At 40.7% G+C, this 22,071-nt stretch overlaps 1 protein-coding gene across 1 annotated transcript; it reads left to right on the forward strand.

Annotated features, from left to right (window-relative positions):
• The first annotated feature begins 371 nt into the window (after positions 1 to 371).
• Positions 372 to 12,420, forward strand: lmo4a (LIM domain only 4a). The gene is made up of 5 exons (XM_061293750.1): positions 372 to 628; positions 3,826 to 4,063; positions 8,888 to 8,984; positions 10,790 to 10,948; positions 11,185 to 12,420. Exons 2-5 carry the CDS (start codon positions 3,828 to 3,830, stop codon positions 11,191 to 11,193), a joined length of 501 nt encoding a protein of 166 aa, XP_061149734.1. The 5' UTR covers positions 372 to 628; positions 3,826 to 3,827; the 3' UTR covers positions 11,194 to 12,420.
• Positions 12,421 to 22,071: the final 9,651 nt, after the last annotated feature.

The following is a 22,071-nucleotide window of genomic DNA, read 5'->3' on the forward strand; positions in this document are numbered from 1 at the left end:
AGCAAAACAAACAAAAAAAAAACTCAATAAAAAAGTCTGCATCCCTCTCAAAAAAGTTTTCCCCAAACTTTGCTAACATTAAACTGGATGACAAAAATGACAACGAACCTGTAATGATAATTTTGTGTTAAAGCCAGCGCATTAATGGAGCTCAACAAAAAGATCAACAATTTGTGTCGGATTTTATTTTTATTTTTTTAATGAGGGAGATTGAAGTAATTATGCTATTTCGTTTTATTTCGTGCATTGAATACAAACATTGTATAGTATTCGGTGAACACAATGTTTGTATTCACTGCTGTGAACAACGGAAGAATCGATTTACAAAAGACACGCCCCTCCGTACGTGCGTGGCTGGGCGAGTAGCGATGACGTATTTATCAAGGCAAGCACGCGCCAGACCGCAGCTCGCTTCGCCGCCAAACTGTGGTTGTAAACGGACCAAAAGAAAGTGAAAGTGGAAGACTTGTCCCCAGAGCTTTTTGTTGCCTATCACAAGGGAGCTGTTGCTCTTTTCTTGAATGACTCTCGTCGCGAGTGGACTGAAAACCTTCGGCATTTCGCGGATTTCAAGTTAGACGTCAGAAAGCTGTGACCATTTCTTTCCCTTTCTCCAAGGGCCAGTGGTGTAAGTTGATTAACATACATGTATTTGCTGTTTTCTTGTTTTTTTTAACTAGTAAACAAGACGTTGCTGCTGCTATTAAATGTAACTTTAATTTTTGGCAAGAATGCGTTTGCCTTTATAAAGTTATTAAGATCCCAGCTGAACAAAAATACTTTTTAAAAATACCAATGGAGGGGGAGTGGGTCCTATCATAACTCATCTTGTTTTGTACACGTTTTGCCAAGTGGCGACTGGTTGGTTGCTTGTCACCAGCAAGGAAAGCTATGGAAAGCTAAACAACAAAATCGAGACTAGTCGGCGTCTCTGGTGACGATTCTAATAATGGTTCTTAATTAATTATCACATACTTCATTATAGTATGCAAGTACTTGCTTTAGAAAAACACCTGCTTGTTATTTATTATTGAAAAACACCGTCACTTCGTCATAATTTCGTTCTAGGATGAGGCAAATTGGTGAGCTTTTTTGTCATACTAATTTTTATTCACTATTGTATAGACTCAACTTGGGGTATAATGAAGATTTTTTTAATCAAATTCTATTTGACTTTTTATTGAACACGCTACACATGGCTACAAATGTATTGATTTACAAGATAGATTTAGTGGAGCGATGTCATAGTGAGAGGATTGGTTGTCCACTGCCTTGCTCTAGGGCGCCTTCCCACTTCAACAGCATGAACCAATTGCGATGCTTGAACTACTACCCTCACTTCCTCAAGTTAAATTTTACAATAGTCACATCTATTGACAGGTTTATTCCAATGTACTATAAAAGGCGCCTGTCAGACTACATTATAGTCATTCTGTTATCAGCACTGTGACCCGCTGCAGACCTGTGTGTCCCGAGAGAGAACATTATTTGAATAACAATTTTAGCTTATGTCCTTAGATTTGTGCTCATAGATGCTATGAACATATGGCGAGAGTTATCTAAAGCTAAAGGTAATTATTATTGTCTGTTCCCCCCCCCCCCCCCCCCCCTTTGTTTCTTGTCCAAAAGTGCATACAGTCCAAAATGGTGGAAACGTCTGAGGCTATCAAAATAAGATCCCTATAGTTGAGGTGTAGAATGTGATCTCAGTTCCGCACCACTCATTAGTTTAGACGTGTAACAATCTCAAGTAGTATTTAACCAACTGAAGTAATTGACCACTTAGTATGTCACAGTCTGCTATAGAGAAGCATCTTCCTTGGCGACCTTTATGACTGTAAAGTCTGGATTCAAAGAGTGCGCAAACTTCATTATTGCACTTACTGCTCATAAAAAGCTCTATCTGGATTTAGCAATTAGGTGATAATTAGCGTTATTTAGCGCCACTTCATAACCGCCGCAAACTTGAAATAAGAATGTTCTTAGAAACTAATATTATTAATGGCTATTACAGCGCTTGCATCACACAAGTCTACTATACTAACGCACAAGTCCAATATAGCAACCAAGTTGTTAGAATACAGTACTGTGGCATGAGGTGTGTCAATTAGAAATAAACCTGACTGACAATTGAAACAAATTATTTCAGAAGGACTTGTGTTGACTTTGCCGTTTTAATGGAAACAACATTTGGGAATCAATTATTGTTCATTAAGTTGTTAAGTCAAAGAGGTGTGTTTTTTTTTTTTATCATTTTTGTCACAAATGAAATATCTGCAATTGCTACTAATTGATGGTTAACTACAACTGCTTTTAGTTGTCAGCCTTGAGTGATTTGTTATTGTGTTTGTGAAGGCACAGTTGCTGATAATGTTGTCGTATTAGAGCCTATTGTATTGTGCAAGTGTAACTAATGATTGTGGTCAGAGAGTAGATTTCGTCCTGTTTGGTAGCTGGTGGTCCAATATCAACTGTTACATAAATTATGAATGTAAAAACAACAAAATGCTGATGTTTTTGTGATTTTAATTTGATTGTATTTTGGTTTCTAGGTCATGTTGTCATTGTTTATTAATTTGCACAGTTAGGCAAAATGTGTAATCTTTTACAACACGCTACACATTTCTCAACCACTGTGCGCGGCACACTGGTGTGCCATGAGAGATGTTCAGCTGGGCCGTGCGAAATTGTCCTATATTAATTACGGCGAGAGTGAGAGCAAAGTCTGGTCAGTCACTTGCTAATTGCATGTGCGTTGCTAATTGAAAAATCTTGAGATTTCATGGTGTGTCGGTCTGATTGTGCTGCATCGGCGCATATTCATTTCATGTATGTGCTGCTGTGTGCTTTTGATAACAGTGACAATTGCCATGGTGCATTTGTCGACTGGGAAATCCCAGGATGTAGTTTGACCGGAGAACCTGGATTGTGCATTTTTCACCAACATAAAGTACACAATCAAGAAGTGATACCTTCACTGTGATAACCACTCAGGTGCTGCCAGAACAGTAAGGTGTCTTTAAACAAGACTTTGGTTTTATTGTGGCAATATTTATAGAGCGAGTCCAAAACAGTAAACAGTCAGGTTGATTCTTTTGGATTTTAATCACAATCACTTTCATAATAAGAAATATCATTTAAAAAATATCTCTATTAGTGTGTGTGTGTGTGTGCGTTTGTGTGTGTGCGTGCGTGTGTGTGCGTGTGTGCGTGCGTGCGTGCGTGCGAAAAGGACTTATATAGCACTTTCACAACATTTTTCGTCAAATAACTAATTTTAATATAGAACCTGGTGTGAACACAACACATTTTTGGTGGTAGTGTGCCTCGAGATTTTTCCCAATGAATAGGTGTGCTGTGGATGAAAACAGGTCGGGAAAAACTGGACTAATCTTTTCAAACCTGGACTGTGGAGGCATGGGCCAATATAATTTCGCTAAATTCTGAAAACAGATAAAGCATTTTTAAAATTTCTTTAATATCAAGACTTGATATCAGGACTTACATAAATAAATCTATACATACATAAACAACCATTTGCGCCTATGCATAAATGATCCCAAATAAACATGTTTTTGGAATGTGGAAGAAAGCCCAAGGGAGAAAATGTAGACTTCATATAGGCAGACCTGAGCACAAATTTGAACCTTTAAGCTCAGAACTGCGAGCTGGATGTGCTAAGCATTTATGCATTATTCATTTTCATAGATCATCATGAATTTGAACCAAAGCCTTTACTTTTTCTTTTCTCTTTATGTTATGCGGATTGTCATTCATTTTAGACTTTCTCGTTCTACACTGCACAATCCTCTTGTCCCTCTCCAGTTATGATGGTGAACAGCAGGGTGGAGGGGCCCACAGTGGCCGTAGTGGGAGGGACAGCAGGTCGGTCGTGCGCAGGATGTGGAGGTCGAATAGTAGACCGCTTCCTCCTCTTCTCAATGGAGCAGTACTGGCACACGCGCTGTCTCAAGTGCTCCTGCTGCCACGCTCAGCTGGGCGAGTACAGCAGCACCTGCTACAGCAAAGGAGGGATGATCCTCTGCAAGAACGACTACATCAGGTGAGTGTGGCTCACGCTCTGTGGAACACGCTTTGCTTCAGCATGAGCGCACGTTTCATTCTTACTAGCATTTTGTACAGTGTTTTAAACTGAGTGTGACACAAATTGATACATTCAATAAAAATAGAGGACGGAAAATGAGTATAACTCTTTAAAACATTTGCTCATTGGATCAATTTAATTAATAAGTTGCAAGTTTCTGTAATATACCGTATTGGCCCGAATACAAGACGACCCTGATTATAAGACGACTCCCTCTTTTTCAAGAATCGAGTTTGAAAAAAAAAAACTTTTTGAACACCAAATTTAATTTTTATACAGAAAATGATTACATCTGAAATCAATGATTATAACAATATATTCGATAGACAAAGCATGTTATTTTGCCTCGATCAAATCATGCAAAAACTGTCTATCACTGTCTATCTATGTGTGTGTGTGTGTGTGTGCGCGTGTGCGTGTGTGTGGTTCTGCAACAGACAGAATTACAACACTTAAGTCAACGCTCAACTTCTGACGTCACACAACACTAGTAGACGGCACACATTACATAACTAACTGCGCGTAGCGGTTCCGCTATACTAAATAGCCATAAATGAAATACTCTCGGCAACACACCAAACATAAGTCATCGAGACAACAAAATACATTTGCTGGCGACAGTTAGTCGTCGTGCCGCTGCGTAACAGCTGTAGTCATGCGTGTACGCTGCTCGTACGATGCGAGGCAAACTTAAAGGGTACCTTTAGTCATTAGCAATATTAACACTTTTCTATTCTACGAATATGGCTTAATCAAATCCCTGAAGTTTATTTTAAAAAAGCAACTCATGTAGGAAATAAATGGCTTTTAGTTAGTGAGACATGGAAATACTGTGAGCATCCATGTTGCTTAGCTTGTGGCCCGGATCAGGCATCTTGGCTGGCTCCAATCTCGTCCCCAGCGTTGGTTCAGGCCAGAGAGGTGTGACGCAATGAACTCTGGGAGAATCTGGGCTGGGTCACGGAGCACGGATTCAGTAAGTGTCAGTAGTATTGTGGATCACGCAACATGGCGCAGTGTAAAGCATTCGGATGTTATAATAACAAAAGAAAAAATAAAGACAAACACTTCTTCCGTGTGCCAATGCCAAGCAATTATGATCATATAAGGATCTATAAACAATGGTTGCACAATCTAGGAACAGGTCACACGATGAAAACTTTCCCTTTTGGCAGTAATTTCGTGGTTTGTGAGGAACATTTTGAAGAGACTTGCTTCGCAGCCGATTTGTTCCATAAACAGAGGAAAACTGATGTGAAAAGGCAGCAGCGTCATGAAAAGAGATCCCAGGGACAAAACATTGCCGTTCTGAGACAGGCATGTATCTGTGATAAGCAGTTTTTGTCCCCGATTTTGATCAATTACTGAGCCATTACTGTGGTTTGTGTACATTGGTTTCCTGTCATGGCGGGCTAGCGCATTTTGCCAGGGAAGTCAGTTTACTGTTAAGTGATTTTAGTAACGGCTATGATCAATTGGTTGGAATCAACTTGGTGACGTCATATCCGTGGCGCCATATTTCTTCCCCAGGCAGCAAAAGTGGCGGTCAAACGGCAATGTTTCAGTCTATATATCTCTTGTCCCTAAGAGGTGTTGTGTTATTTCTTTTTTGATATTGTACATTTTTTTTATTCTAAATCAGTGCCTGCGTTATACAGGTTGACCAAAGGTACCCTTTAAAGGAGCGCGCTGGAGCTGTCAATCAAACGGCACGCACACAAAGGATACCGCGATCGGACAAACGGCACAACAGTAAACAGTAGTAACAATGAAATGTATATACCGTAATTTTCGGACTATAAGTCGCACCGGAGTACAAATCGCACCAACCATAAAATGCCCAAAAAAGTGAAAAAAAAAAACATACATATGTATATAAGTCGCTCCTGAGTATAAGTCGCCCCCCACCCAAACTATGAAAAAAAACGCGACTTATAGTCCGAAAATTACGAGACTCACTTTGTGACGCACACGATCACAGCAACATACTCAGTCGATACCAGCAACCTTTAACTTACCGCTGTGCACAAGTGAATGTCTAGACCCCGAATGTAAGACGACCCCCACTTTTTCAGTCTTATTTCAATGCAAAAAAACATCGTCTTATATTCAGGCCAATACGGTACCATAGTGTATTTTTTGAACCGCAAAATTGTCAGGGAAAAGAATGAATTCGCCCAAGGAGAGGAAACAGGAGACAAAGGAGAGTGTGTGGATATTTTATATGCTATTGGCAATGATTAATTGTCCCATCCACCCTTGCATTTTCCAACAGAAAGGCTACATTTCTTGCTTCATAGCCAAAGAAACCACACTCCACCCAACTGTCAATCAACCACAACTGCATGTAGCATCTTTATTATGCCTACTCTTCTCTGCATGTTTGAGCTGTGACTTAAAGGCTCCTCCGGTGACACATCCCATGTCGTAATGCGGCTTTGCATGTCGTGATGAGAAAGTGCTAGTGTAAGGTGCTAGCCACCAGCTAGCTTATAAACTGAATGAAGTTGATGTCACATTGCCTTGTGTCTCCGCTTGTCAACATCACATGATCAAACTCAGAGAAGAGGTGCACCATGATGTCACTGTGATGTAATTGTCCCTTGACAGCAGGTGTCAGTTCAGGGCAAAATTTAAAAAAAGTCAAAGTCTGCTTTATTGTCAATTTCTTCACGTCAAGACACACAAAGAGATCGAAATTACGTTCCCACTATCCCACGGTGACTAAACATAGTACACAATATACATACAAGTAAACAACACAAAAAGTAAAAACAAGAAGGCACAAACAATGAATAAATAAGAGTGATGAATAAATAATAAATAAATAAAAATGCCTGCAAAATGCATAAAAACAGGTGGTTTTGTTTTGCAATTAATATCCCACTGATGCAATACCAATCAGAATACTGTTTAGCATAGTGGAGGCAGATAGAACATATTATTGTAAGTGATTTTTTTTTTACTTGACTTCCCCTTTAAGAACCTAACACAGTGCGGGTGTGAGCTCGAGGCAGACACTGCGGAACTTTTTGTTTCTTTTAATTCACTTTAAAAGGTATACCGGCTAGTTGATTCTCACTTACCCAGGAACCTTTTTTCTTTTTTTTTTTGCTTTATGAAAGCCCATGGGCATTTTTTACATCTGCGTCATTGCAACTTTGTTCACCATTCAGGAACCTCCCAAAATTACCCATAGCCACCTTGACCCTGTCTTGTGGTTTTAGGGTATGTACACATTAATCTAAATTTCTTATGTTTGCACTATTAGATTTCACTTTGGCTGGTATTTGAATAACGACCACAACTGCCAGTCAAAACAAGAAATCAGACAGAACTGAATACAAATGTAGTGAGTATTTCTGTAAGTAGCTTTACGTGCAGTAATTTTAAAATGTTTTAAAATTGATGTTAATGTATGATGTTGGTTGGCTTGCATGGAGCCTCATAAATCTGAATCAGCTTTATTGGCCAAGTTTGTGCATGCCAAAAGAGGAATTATTTAAATTACCATTTAAATTGAGCGTGACAGTGTCATGAAGAGATCGGAGCTGGGCGACCAAATGCAGCTTGGACCAGTTTATTGAACGAACTCAAAAGACAAACTATAGATGCTCGATTAGGGACATGAATAACTGAACAGAAAGAGAAAACAAGACAAGCAACAAGAAAAACCAAGAAGACATAAGACGCAAACAATCCCACAGGGAGTGACACGCAGACAGGACTTAAATACAAGACAGTTAACGAGAGTCAATTACACTGATCAGAGCACAGGAGGGGAATGGCTAGCACACAGACACGCTAACCGAAACTCATAAATGACATTAAAACAAGGAAACGAACTGTGACAGATCTTGACAGACAGTCTACTATTAATACCTTAATTGAAAATGTTGTCTCATTGGAGTGGATTAACTTGAGCCTGCTGTTCCTGTCACTGACTATGTTATAAGATGTTGATTGAGATCTTAAACTTGCTCATCAACTGTAACCAACATCATAAAATTAGAAAGCCCCACTTTAAAGCGACCTTGTGGTAGTCTCAAATAATATATTCATTAGTTGTGCAATCTTCTTTTAGAATGACTACAAACTGGCTATGAGGCGAGAGAACACTAGTTCAACAACAGCATTGCTCCCTAAGCATAAAAATCTCCCAAATGTGCATCTGATACCACTCAGGCGCTTTGCCAGAGCAGTTCATTAAATTGCAGTTGATCAGGCAACAGCAAATTCCAACTTATGTCTTTCCTAACATTGAGTGCAGGAAGTTCAGCTGCTTGAATAGTTACTACAAAAAAAAAAGGGTGGATGCTTTTAGGGAAATTCTACAGAAAACTAAAATGGTGATATAGTTGAAACTTCAAGTTTAACACAATTGTTTAGGTTGACATACAAAGTGGAAATCATGCAATCATAACTGTCATACGGTACATCAAGTGTAAAAGAAAGAAACAAACAAAATCAGACTGAACGTTACACTAAAATCAAAAGAAAGAAAGAAATCTCCTCTCCTCCCATTTGTCTTCAGCGTGATGGAGAAGTAGCATTTAAGGATAGGTACATAAAGGGAGGCTTCAGAGGTGAGTCGACATTTAAGCATTCTTATTTATCAGACAAATGTAAAAAGGAGAAATAGCTTTGTACTACAGTACAATTAGCATCGATGCCAACGCCGCCACAAAATGAGAGCCACTACTCTTTTTTTTTTACTCGTCATACAAATTGAATACATGCTTTTGATGGTCGTAAAATAGTTTTGCTTGTGTGTTTCCGCAGACTTTTTGGACACAGCGGCGCTTGCAGTGCATGTGGACAGGCTATCCCTGCTAGCGAAATGGTGATGCGGGCACAAGGAAACGTTTACCACCTGAAGGTGAGGTTGATTATGTGTCTCATCACCTCAGTATCGTATTTTTCGCACCAAAAGTTGCACTGGATTATAAGGCGCACCCTCATTGAATTTTTTATTTTAGAAATTATTTCATATATAGGGCACACCGGATTAAAAGGCCCATAAAATAGAAGCTATACTGCAACTAACTGAGGTTGACTAGGCTTGCGGTATGCATCCACTAGCCAATAATCAATGAGCCCTCTGTAAACAATCGCGTTTCTCAAACTAGCTCCTATAAAATGATCGGAACTGACCAAAGTTTGATTTAACACATTGGTACTGCTTACCGTTTTTTTCCGTGTATAGTGCGCCCCCATGTATAATACGCACCCTAAAAATGGCATGCTGATGCTGGAAAAAAGCCTGTACCCATGTATAATACGCACCCAATTTTTATGAATTCTTTTTTTATGAATTTTTTTTTTTTTTTTTTTTAAGTCCCAATGATCGTCACACACGCAGGGAGGCAATGGGTCCCATTTTTATAGTCTTTGGTATGGTCTTAACTAGGCTGGATGTCCTTTTCTTTTGTTGGCGTTGATTTCTCCGACTGCCCCTAAACGCACCACCGCGCTCCGTGCGCGCACGGAAAAGAGGCGTGTGGACGTGAAAAAGGCGGCTCTGTATGGGAGAGACGTTGAAGAGGAATAAAAACACCCTTGGAAACCAAAACTTGGTGATTTCAAGTTTCATTTCGAGGGACATTTGTCACGTCTCGTCCCCAGTTTTGCTATGTGTCTAGGTTGCCATAGTTTCTGTTCGCGTCGCCCCTCTCTTCCTGTGTCACCTCAATCGATGTAACGTGTTTTGTATTTAAGTCCTGTCTGCCCCTCGCTCACCGTCGGATCATTGCATGTGTTACTGTCATGATGTCTGTTTGCTTTCTGTTCCTGTCTTTGGTAATGTCACCCTGTCTTTTTGTTCCACGACTTTGTCGGTCAGTCCTGTTGTTGGTTTTGTTTTCTAAAAAAAAAAAGAAAATTTAAAAAAAAAAAAATTAAAAAATATTTTGTATCCATGTATAATGCGCACCCCAGATTTTAGGACAATGAATTCGTTAGATTTTGCGCACTATACACGGAAAAAAACGGTATGTTTCCGTTCCATATCGATCCGTAAATTTACTCGAAACATTGACGGAGCAGCCTATTTTGAAATGAAATAGCCTTGTGCGTATAGCAGCTATCATTATAGCATTAGCCACCCGCAAACTCCCATGAGCCTTAGCTCGCAGACTCCCATGAGTCTCAGCAAAGTGTCGTGGCAGCCCCCTGCAAACAATCGCGTTTCCCAAACCTTCTCCCATAAAAGTGATCGGACCCGACTAAAGACTGATTTAACACATTGGTACTGCTTATTTATGATTCCGTTGGATAATGATCCGTAAACATACTCGAAAACATTAACGGAACAGCCTATTTTGAAATGAAATAGCCTCGCGGGTACAACAGCTATTCAGTGACGCCCCCTGACCATGGTTGTCGTAATGCTGGCACGCGGTGCGACCTCACTAGTCGTACTAAAACATACTGAAACATTTTGGCAGAGCGCTATGTACAACCAGCATGGATCAACAAATTCATCAATTGATTCAGAAAAGGCGCACTGTGGTTTTTTGAATAAATTTTAAGTTTTTAAGTGCGCCCAATAGTGCGGAAAATACGGTATATACATAGCATTGTATCATCAAACTGCAATTGTTGTACTTGTTCTTGGTCCTGGTCAGTGGGGCATGATTGTAGATGAAATTATTAACAAATCTTTCATGTGTCTTTATGTGTCAGTGTTTCATTTGTGCAACCTGTCGGAACCGCCTTGTCCCTGGTGATCGCTTTCACTACATCAACGGGACGATCTTCTGTGAACATGATCGGCCGGGAGGTGGACTACTCAGTGGACACCCAACTCAAATGCATGCCAATGGCATGATGTCCGACCAGAAGGTGAGAAGCGTTTTGCTCTGTGTGTTCATTTGCATTTTAGAAATCACACTACACGATTTACTAATAACTCATAAGACCTGAACTTAAGCTGTCTGCCTTGTATAATAACAGCCTTTGTATTACGGTCTGCATTATGGAACTGTACGACAAGTTGATATTTATCAACGGATAAATATAAATAATATACTGATATTTGGTACAAGTACATACTAATGATCTATTTCCATTATTTACAGGTATGCTGAGAAACTAGATGGAAAAACTTGAGTGGCTTCTACCTTCAACTCTTCTATCGGCTTCCTTGTTCGCCTTTCTCCTCTTGTAAACCAGCTTGTCACTCTTTTCATGATGAGAGAAGGTTGAATTGTTGCTTCATTTGAGGGAGGATGGTTGAACCACTCGACTACTGTCTCTAATGAACTGTAGCAACAATAGTGTTGTGAGGATTAGCCATGGCTGAAAGGAAGGGAAAATACATTGACATTTCATAGCAGTGACTTCAGCAAAAACCACGATGCTCTTTGCCCACCCGTCCAAAAAGTGGATATTGAATCTGGAGGTATCACTGAACTCAACTCATACAGAATGCACAACATTCGTGAGTTTTATGGCATTTTTTTGTGTTTGTCTGTTAAACAGTAAAAATCCACAACTGTGTTTTCTGTGTTGTTCCAGGATTCATCTTAATTAAAGGGGAAAGTGGTGGCTTTTTTTAATCGTGTTCATACTACACACAGAATTAGCTTCAAAGCTTTTTGTATCTTATTTTTGTATATTATATATTGTATGTACTGTATGTATACTCAATTTAGCTTTTTATCTGAAACAAAATGTTGCCTTTTGAAGAATTGGTATTGGCATTGTGTTTTTGTGATCTGATGTTATACTTTACTTGTAACTAGTAATAACCTCTGTGAATGGCTGGAAGCCAGTCGAGTGTGTACCTCAACTTTGGCCCAAAGTCAGCTGTCAGTCAACCTTTGGATGAGTTATCAAAGAATTTGATTATGAATTGTAAAGCTTGGTGTATGCTTGGCGTATGTACGTTCCGCGTGTAAATGAGTTCGTCCAGCACCACTTTGGCACCCTATCATACTCTGCACGGCTTGTCACAGCGTGTAGTCTATATTCTCCCATACAATAGGAGGCAGTGAAGATCGTCTACATCACATGGACAATATTTTATTCATATTTTAACGTAAATAAATGAAACTAAAGAATTGGGTAGTAGAACATTGGTGTTTAAAACAGCTCTTTGTTGTCCGCCATCTTTTCAGCGCAGGAGCTTCCGCGGGGTTTAGAAATCTCGACAGGAAGCATCAAGCATATACCAAGCCATTTAATTGTGCAACAGCTGATGAATCCAATACGCAACTGATCCACCTGGAAAGCTAATAGCACTTCTCTTGACATCGTAGCACCACAACACATTGTCCATTTGTATAATAAAAGAACTTTTTTTCTCACTTTCATTCATTGCTCACTTACTCAATAAAACTACATGCACAAACAAGGGAGAACATTATACTGAGATGAACTATCTGTCTGAAGTAGTACTGCACTCTTAAGCATATATTTGAAAATAGTAAATAGGCCATAATTAATGCAATGCATACACTAAAGAGACACTGAAAGTTACATAAATGCTTGATGTAAGATATTGGAGTTATACTAACCACGTGTGTGTGCGGTATAAGTGTAGGGTGCGATAACAATCAGTAGCTCTGAAATGGATCCATTATTATAAGTAATTAACAAATGCATTTGAAGCGTTGAGGTGGTGTGGTAGATATTTCATCCAATCAGCATACTTTGAATAATTAAACTGATCAACTTAATTAGCTTAATTAAGTTGATTTGACTACGGATCACTGCCATATGGTGCAGGGAAACAAAAAGAGAGGGGAACTAATTAAAAGTAAAATAATGAGGATTTTAATTAACTGGTTCCCCAGACATCAGCAAGTGGGGGATGCGGAGTTGTAATTAAAAAGTCCTGTTGTGTTGGCAACATTCTACCCCTCCCTGTTTTAATATCGGCAAGGGCTCCATCCATCTAATTAAATCTGTAAATGAATTAGTAACATTGAAGGTCCTTGCCTTAGTTTGGCATTCAACCTTTGGATGTAAACCTGGAGGACATTTTGATATTTCTTTCCACACAGGAGGGGAAGGGTGATTTTTTTTTTTGTTCATTTATTCCCAATAAAGCAAATGTTAAACCGGTCAAGAGGAGCGGGAACAAGTTTGTATTTTACTCGATAGACCACTAAAATGAGAGATGGCTGACTAATTTGCATGTTAGTTTAGTTTAGTTTATTCATACAATATCCAAGATATACAACATGATACAACAAACAGTATTACACAGTCGGATGCGTGAAAGGTCACCCCAAGCAAGCTATTTAAAGCTTTTAATAGGGGGCCCGGTTTCCCATAAGTATCAGATATTGGCCAGATATCCTTACATTATGGACAACATACAGATATATAATAGACAATAAACAATAAACACACAATAAGGTACAACGCACAATAATCATACAAGAAGTAATAGATAGTCTCAGTATTCTGGTTACACTGGATTTGATGTGAAGTACATTGGCAGTTAGTAAATTCATAACAGAACACACAGGTGTTCATGCGATTAATAATCAGCACACTAAACATACATTGATACGAGTTGATTTTTTAGATTTGCCTTGAAGATGGATAGGGATCGCAACATTTTTAGTGTTTCATCAAGCTCATTCCAAATCTGTGGCCCTCTGCACACAATGCTAAAGCTTGTAGACTTTAGTTTCCGTTTTTTCCCAATGATTAGATTGCTATTCCTGGTGGTGTAGGTGTGGCTGGGAGTACAGATTGGGATGAGTTGACAGAGCTTATGGTTTCGTTTATGGACAGTCTGATACATGATGCAAGCATTCTGGAAATAGTTGTGTTCAACAAGCCTCAGAAGATTGTGTCGGTGGAAGATTGTTTTAGTGGGGGCGTTAAACTCAGACCATGTTATGACCTTTTTCTGAAGTATCTCAAGTTTTTTTAAATGGGTTGGAAATGTGTTACACCATATAATGCAATATTTTAAGGGAGGTTCAAATAAGGATTTGTACAGAATAAGAAGTGCAGTGAGTGGGAGATAATGTCTCAATTTGAAGAACAAAGCAGCATATTTAGACAGTTTGATTGTGAGATCATCAATATGTCTTTTAAAGTTCGAGAACTCGTCAATGTGGATCCCCAGGAATTTTGTAGAGCTGACTCTTTCAATGTTTTGTCCGTTGATTTGTATGCAAATTTGGTCAATGTCCTTTTTTTTTATGGGAACGGAATACGACGTGGTTTGTTTTATTGACATTTAGGGAGAGTTTGTTGCATTTAAACCATGTGTTTATTTTTGCTAACTCACTATTTATAATTTGTTCAAGTGTATTTGGATTTTTATGATAAAAAAACAAGTTTGTATCGTCAGCAAATAATACTTTATGTAGTATGGATGAAGTATTAACATTGTCATTTATGTACAAGATGAAGAGAAGCAGCCCTAAGATGGACCCTTGGGGAACTCCATGATTGATGGGTTTGTATGAAGATTTATGGTTGTTAATAGAAACATATTGATGTCTTCCAAACAGGTAGCTGCGGAACCAGTCTAGCTGTATACGCTATGTCAAAGGCAATTACAGAAAACACTAAAGCACACTTGTAGGAAATATGATATGCATAAAATGTTATTTGTAAGTAAACATATGGAGCCAGCCTAACATTTGTAACACTGGTTATATCTTGAGTTAAATTTAATTTCTATTTATTTGGCCAATGACTCCATCCATCTATCCATCCATCCATCCATCCATCCATTATCTGTACCGCTTGTCCCAACAGGGGTCACGGGTGTGCTGGAGCCTATCCCAGCAGTCATCGGACAATAGGCGGGGGACACTCGGAACAGGCACAAGGAGAACACATAAACTCCACACAGGGAGAGCCGGATGTGGAATCAAACCCATAAGCTCCGAATTGTGAGGCGGACGTGCTAACCAGTGCACCACTGTGGGCCAATGGCTCAATTCAACTATAAATAAGTAAATTATACTTGCAACATTGTTTTTTTGTTTTTACATAAAGTTGCGTTCCGATATATGTAGTATAAGCACATTTTTAATTGATAACAGAGCTCCAGATTTCCTTTTATAATCCATGTTGTAAAACATTATATTTCTGAAAAAGCTAAACAAAAAAATATTTGAGCGCTAAAATTTTTTGACTAAGATTTCTAACACTGTCTTTTGTCACTTTCTTGCGACATTTCGACCAGCCAAAAAATAATAAAATAATAACAAATACGTAAACACAATTTCACATGAACTGCAAATTTGGCCAGGACAGTTTGTTTGGTCCACTATGTTAAAACAATATTTATGACCACAAATCGTGCGTGTGTGTAAATGAATATCTACTAAACTCAAACTGCACTTTGAAGCTTAATCTGTAGCATAATTAAAGCAGAACTGCCAGATGCCTTTTGGGATTTGAAAGAGGAACTATCTAATGTCAACATGAGGGTTGCATTGTAGAGCAGCTGTCCTATGATCCCTCAACTGCCACCTATCACATTCCCTGTCTTCATTAGTGTGTATTTCATTTTGTTTTGGACTTGTGTGTGACATCACCTCCAACATGAGGCAGAGAGGTGTCCCCAGGACCCACGAGGAGTACAGGCTTTCATTAGCACTCTGTAATTAGGAACAGATGCAATTCGCAGCGCAGCACCAATCGTAGACAGAGGGTCACACACAAGAAACTACACGCAAATATGTCACGTGTCGTGCCCCCTGTGATCAGCCGGTAACTCTGTCACTCAGTCACCATGAATACTATTCACAGCCACGCCCCTTCTATTGAGTCAATCGCTCACACTTGTTGCTGCCCTCCACCGGTCCACTATTAAACGCCACGCAGTTTACACTTGTCAGTTCGTCCCAGTATGCTACCTGTCCGTGCCCTTGCTCTGTGCCTTGTTGTTCTTGTTGCCTCCCAGTTGTCGACCTGTTTCCGTGTTCCAACCCTGAACGCCGCCAGCCCTGACCAAGCCCTCGTCCAACGATCAAGCCAGAACGCCGCCAGCCCTGACTGAATGGCCAATCATTGACCACGACTCCATCTTGCTCATTGAGCTCGACGCCCGATCTCCTCCTTTCCCATATAAACGGTGTGTCATATTTGGTCGTCCTGCCCGTCTGTTCCCGTAACAGAATACACAAACAGTACTGCAGTTCCTGACATACACTCATGCCCTGTGTAACCCCAAGCAGAGTGTGTTGAGACCTGCCTTTTTCTGAAAATGTGTCTGTCACCAGTTCTGAATTTTGGTTCACCATGAAATATTTTACAGTGAACCCGTGCTATTCTTTTTAGAATTGTCAGACAGTATTGAGATCTGGATTGAAGTTCCACAGGAACGTCCACAGCAGTGGTTCTTAACCTGGGTTCGATCGAACGTCAGGGGTTTGGTGAGTCGATCTCAGGGGTTCAGCAGAGCCCCCGCCACCGAGGTCCAGACACGCTTGAATAATTGTGTAAATTTGTGATGACACACACGGCCCGCTTGGCCATCACCGGCTGCATATGATCATGCTACACTGCTTGGCCAATCAGCGCTGCGGGGAATTTAGTGCGTACTCAGTAGTCAACGTGTGACTGTTGTTGTCATACGTCGTGTGATTTATTTAATATTTTACCCATACTAACTATGTCGGGCAAAAGAAGAAAGTGGTCGGACGAACATGTAAAACATGGATTCTCATGTATCACGGAACGTCTGCATGGTTTGCAACGGCAAGTTGAGCAACTCAAGTCTTGCACCGGCAAAACTGAAGGAACACTTCTTGAAGCTGCATGGAGACGGGGAATACAAGAACACAACACTTGCTGAATTCAGGCTGAAGAGAGCCAGATTCGATGAAAGGGCCACTCTGCCTGCTCTTGGATTTGTACCTGTTAACAAACCGATCCTGACAGCATCGTACGAAGTTGCTTACCTGATCGCAAAGCAGGGCAAGCCACACACCATTGGTGAAACACTTGTGAAACCAGCTGCATTAAAGATGGCGAATCTGAAAATCGGAACAGCGGCCGAAGGTAAATTATCCCAAATTCCCCTTTCAAATGACACGGTCAGTGACAGAATAGAAGACATGAGTAAAGACATCTTGGAGCCAGGTTCAACAGCAACTCTTCAGAACAACAACCCTCTCAACGTTTTGGTGTCGACAAATGAACAAGTATCCAGTTATTGCTAAGAAAGCCCTGGAACATTTTATACCATTTTTTACAACATATCTTTGTGAGCAATCTTTTTCGAGGATGCTGGACATAAAAACGAAGAAGGTCATGACATGAGAGTGACACTTGCCAAGGTGAAGCCACGCATATCTGAACTGATCTCTCAAAGGCAACAGCAGAAGACCCCCCCCCCCCACACACACACACACACTAAAGAAGGGTTCGGTGAATGCGCATATGAAACTGATGGGGTTCGGTACCTCCAAAAAGGTTAAGAACCACTGGTCTACAGTCACCCTCTCTGTTTCTCATCCTTATTGACTGGATAATGAAAACCACGACAACAGGGAGAGAAAACGGTATACCCTCTGGCCACAACTACCGTATTTTTCGGACTAAAAGTCGCTCCGGAATATACGTTGCATTAGACATAAAATGCACAATAAAGTGAAAGTAAACATATATAAGTCGCTCCGGAGTATAAGTCGCATTTTGGGGGAAATTTATTCGACAAAATCCAACACCAAGAACAGACATGAACGAGCAACAACAGACTAAACGATAGGCTAACTTGACATAAACACAAACGAAGAGCTGAGAACGGGCCTGACGTAACATTCAGAGTTATTCAAATAACTATTACATAAATAACACGTTTATCAATCTCTCCACCAGTCACTCCAATTCATTAAATCCATCGATCGTCCTTTATGGAAACGATGCCGTGTATGCGCCGCGCCGCTGACGTCTAAATATTCTAAACATTCCACAGACCCATGTAACGATATATAAAGTATAGACCAAATAACTATCATATAAACAACAATATTATCAAACCATCTGTTTCACTCCAAATCATTAAATCCATCGATCAAATTCCTCGTCCTTTGTCAACAACGCCGCGCGTGCGCCGCTGACGTCAGCCTTGTCGTTGTTCCACAGATCTAGTATATAACAATATTGTAGCATTAACAAAGTACCAGGAAAGATGTGGGTCTGGTAAACGGTAGGGGTGTAAATCGCGGGTTTTGTCACGATACGATATCATATCGATACAAAGAACCACGACACGATATTTGCCGATATCTTAAAGCCTGCTGTGATTCATTCATGATACATCACGATATAGTGCTCTACGATCGATATAGAACAATATCCTGATTTATAACAATTCATACACAAAATCAACAAGGTACTGCAAACTCTTTATTTAGGAAATTACAAAGTGCTTCCAAACGAATGACTTGAAGCCCAAAGGGGAGCGAATTTCCTTGTCTTCTTGGACACTAGCCATAGAACGAGCCCAGGAGCCACGTAGTTGTCGGCTCCGCTTTCACGTGCCTGCTCTGCTCACAACACAACACGCAGCGCACTGCTCCCGGAAAGAGGAAGCAAACAACAATGAACTGGATTTCAAAATAAAGTCGCGTCTAATGTCCGAGGTCAAAAACGGGCGATATAGATCGATGTTTACGTTTAGCATCGATGCCAACAAATCGTAGAGCATTATATCGATTAATCGATGTGTATCGATGAATCGTTACACCCCTAGTAAACTGCTCTTTTCTTAACAAAACAAGAGTTCAACGAGCCAACAACTATTGAAATGTAACGATAAAAACGTATACAAGTTGCTACACGAAATAAAATATATCAAATAACTATAACATAAATAGTTCACCGCCACACGGCCCCAAGCACCGGCATTGACTTCCAGGCGTGTCGCAGCACGGACTTCCATCCCCGGAGGTGGCACTTCCAGCCACGGAGGCGGAAGAGAGTTCCATAGAATAGGACCGGGCGTTCGTAAAAGCCATGTCCGAGCCCCATCCACCATCCCCGGACAGCCACCCGGCCGAGCGCCGGCCCCCGACTTCCATCCACGGAGGTGAAAGAGAGCTCCGTAGAGTAGGACCGGGCGTGCGTAAAAGCCATAATAGTTTTTCAAACCTTCTGTGTCACTCCAAATCATTAAATCCTTCAAACTCTTCATTGTCCGTGTCACTTACAAACAAAGCCGCTATTGATGAGGGTAGTACGTGGGGCCCTTCGTTATCTTCGTCATCCCGTGATCAAATCCTTTGTCCTTTATGTAAACAACCGCCGCGCCGCTGACGTCACTTGCAGTAATCCTTTGCTACATCGCGGTTTGTTTATCGCGGTTCCACTTTTTTTGGGGGGGAAAATTTGTGAAAAAATTCACATATAAGTCGCTCCTCAGTATACGTCTCCGCCCCCAAAGTATGAAAAAACCCCGCGATTTATAGTCAGAAAAATACGGTAGATTACCTTGATTTTTGCTGACAATCTGACCCTCCTGTCCCTCAACCATAATCACAGCATTCCTTTTAGTAGGCCTCAGGGAAGACAAATCTGATGAATATTAACATCATGACTACCATGGATTACAGATTCAAAGAATGACCATGCAGAGTTTGTGACTTGAATGCATCTAGCCTTTGCATATTTTATTATCTGGGTTAGAATTGTTGATCTTTGCATTATCTTGACAAAAGCATGTCACAGACTTTGTTTTAAGACGGCAAACTTGGAATGATACAACTGTGAATTCAAAATGTTATAAGGCTCAACACACTTATGTTGAGTACCCAAAATTTGCATCTTTAGGCAGTATTTGTTCTTGCTAATGCGAAGGTTTATCTTCATTTGGTGTTCTTGTGAATGTAATTACACCACAGAATATAATTACTATTGTTTAACCTTAAGGTACTAACTAGATCCAAGGACGCTGGATCAATTTATGAATAAAATAAGCAAACGTGAACGATCCAGAGAGACAAAATTCACATTCAGAAAGGATAAAGCAACCATCTGTTGAGTAATTAAGCCTCTTCAATGGATGTGGGATAATTCAGTTTAATTTAATTTAACGTGATTGTCATCTGTGGAAAATTGCTTGTGAGCATTAAAAGCTATTGAAGCATTTTAAGAGCAAACAGAAGGTTGACCAGATGAGTCTGCAGCGTGGGAAGAGCATTCAATTTTGATCATGGTGCTCTTGTCTTTGCTACTCATCAGGGTGTGAAATTTTAGTCACATTCTGTTTACATCCCCACAGTCCACTTGTCATTCTCTGCAACTATATCTGGCTCCACACCTCCACGACTATAGTCATTACAACCATTTTTTCATTTTCAGAAGTTTGGACACTATTTATGTACGCGATGCAGCCTATTTCACACAATCATTCTTACTCCCAGTCATTTACAGCCACGAGTATTTCAGAATCTTAACTGAGTATACGTGTTATGGGAGTAAACCACAAACGTGCTTGCCTTTAAAATCTGTAAAGAGGGCTCAACAGGACCAGTAAAGTGAATTCCACAACCTGCTTGCTATGAAGCCACAGCGCATAGAAGTGGACCACTTTATTTCCAGGAACAATTAGTATGAATTATTACATCCAAGTGTTATTTAAGTACTTGAAGTACTTTTTTTTCTTCTTGGTATGGCGCCGTGAGTGGCTGCCTCCCAGCAGTGTTCTCTCTTTTCCTCTTTATTTCCTTCTTTTCTCCTTTTTCTTTCTGTCTTTTTGTCCATTCGGCGATGCTGGTGCCTTCTACCGCACCTCGGTACCTCTTCGGATCGGACATTTTTATTTTATTTATTTTTTCTTCCTGGGACCGGGATCATCGGTCGAGGCCGGCGTAACTCTACGACGGCTTCCTGGTTATCCGACCAGTGATGACCGGGTCCCTCGCATTGGCCTTGCAGCCGCAACACCTGTGGGGAGTCCGCTCCCTCGTGCTCGTCGGAACCAACGACTTTCGCCATGCTAGCCCCGTGGTGACCATCTGCACGTCCCCCGACAGGGTGCCCGGGACGCTGGTCACACGTTTGCCTGCTTTGTTTTCACCGATTCACCACCACGGTCCATTGGGCGCCGTTGAACTGGACTGCCCTTACACCCGTCGATGGACCCCGTGGAGGCTATTTTGTGTGTTTTGGGGTGTTCTCTTGTATTGAGGGGTGCTAGGTGGCCGCTGTTACTTTTTTTCCTTTGTCTTTTAGCTTTGATTTGCTTTGATGGCTTTTATCTTGTGCACTTTCTGACTTTCTTTGTGGCGCCGTTGTGTGGCAGCCTTATGAGAGCCTATTGAGTTGCGCTCATGCCATCTGTGTGTCTTTTGTATACCCACTCTGTGGTATGGGTACTGCTGGGGCCTGAATTTCCCCAACCCTGGGGATCAATAAATATTCAATCAATCAATCAATCAATCAACACTGCAAAGACGGGAATACCATTAATTACTCAATCATAGTGGCGACATGTAGACAATACACATTTATATTCATGAATAATATACTGTCTTCAGTAAATTGAAGGGGAGCTTTTGTCTGTGGTAAACATTAAAAAGTTATCATCATCATCGTCTTCCACTTATCTGAAGTCATATGAAGGTGGCAGTGGCTTAAACAGCAAAACCCAGAGTTCCCTCTCCCAAGACACTTTGTCCCTTGGAGTGCCGAGGAGTTCCAAAGCCAGCCGAGACACACAGTCTCTCCAGCATGTCCTGGGTTAACCTCAGGGCCTCGTCCTAGTCAGACATACCCGGAACACCTCACCAGAAAGACGTCCAGGCAGCATTCTAATAAGATATCAAACCAACTCATGTGGCTCTTCTTACTCCGGTGGATCAGCGGCTCCACTCTTGAGTACATACCAAATAACCGTCTTATCTGAAAAGGGAGTGCCTGGACACCCTGCGAAAGAAGTTCATTTCGACTGCTTGCATCTGCATTCTCGTTCGTTCGGTCAACACCCACAGGCCATGACCGTAGGTGAATGTACGTAGATTAAATGGTAAATTGCG

Source organism: Syngnathus typhle, linkage group LG12, assembly GCF_033458585.1.
Source record: "Syngnathus typhle isolate RoL2023-S1 ecotype Sweden linkage group LG12, RoL_Styp_1.0, whole genome shotgun sequence".
NCBI classification, from domain to species: Eukaryota; Metazoa; Chordata; class Actinopteri; order Syngnathiformes; family Syngnathidae; genus Syngnathus; species Syngnathus typhle.

Coding starts and splice junctions, on each gene's coding strand:
- lmo4a (XM_061293750.1), top strand. CDS start 3,828: ATGATGGTGAACAGCAGGGTGGAGGGGCCCACAGTGGCCGTAGTGGGA. Junction 4,064..8,887: donor TGCAAGAACGACTACATCAG/GTGAGTGTGGCT, acceptor GTGTTTCCGCAG/ACTTTTTGGACACAGCGGCG. Junction 8,985..10,789: donor GAAACGTTTACCACCTGAAG/GTGAGGTTGATT, acceptor TTTATGTGTCAG/TGTTTCATTTGTGCAACCTG.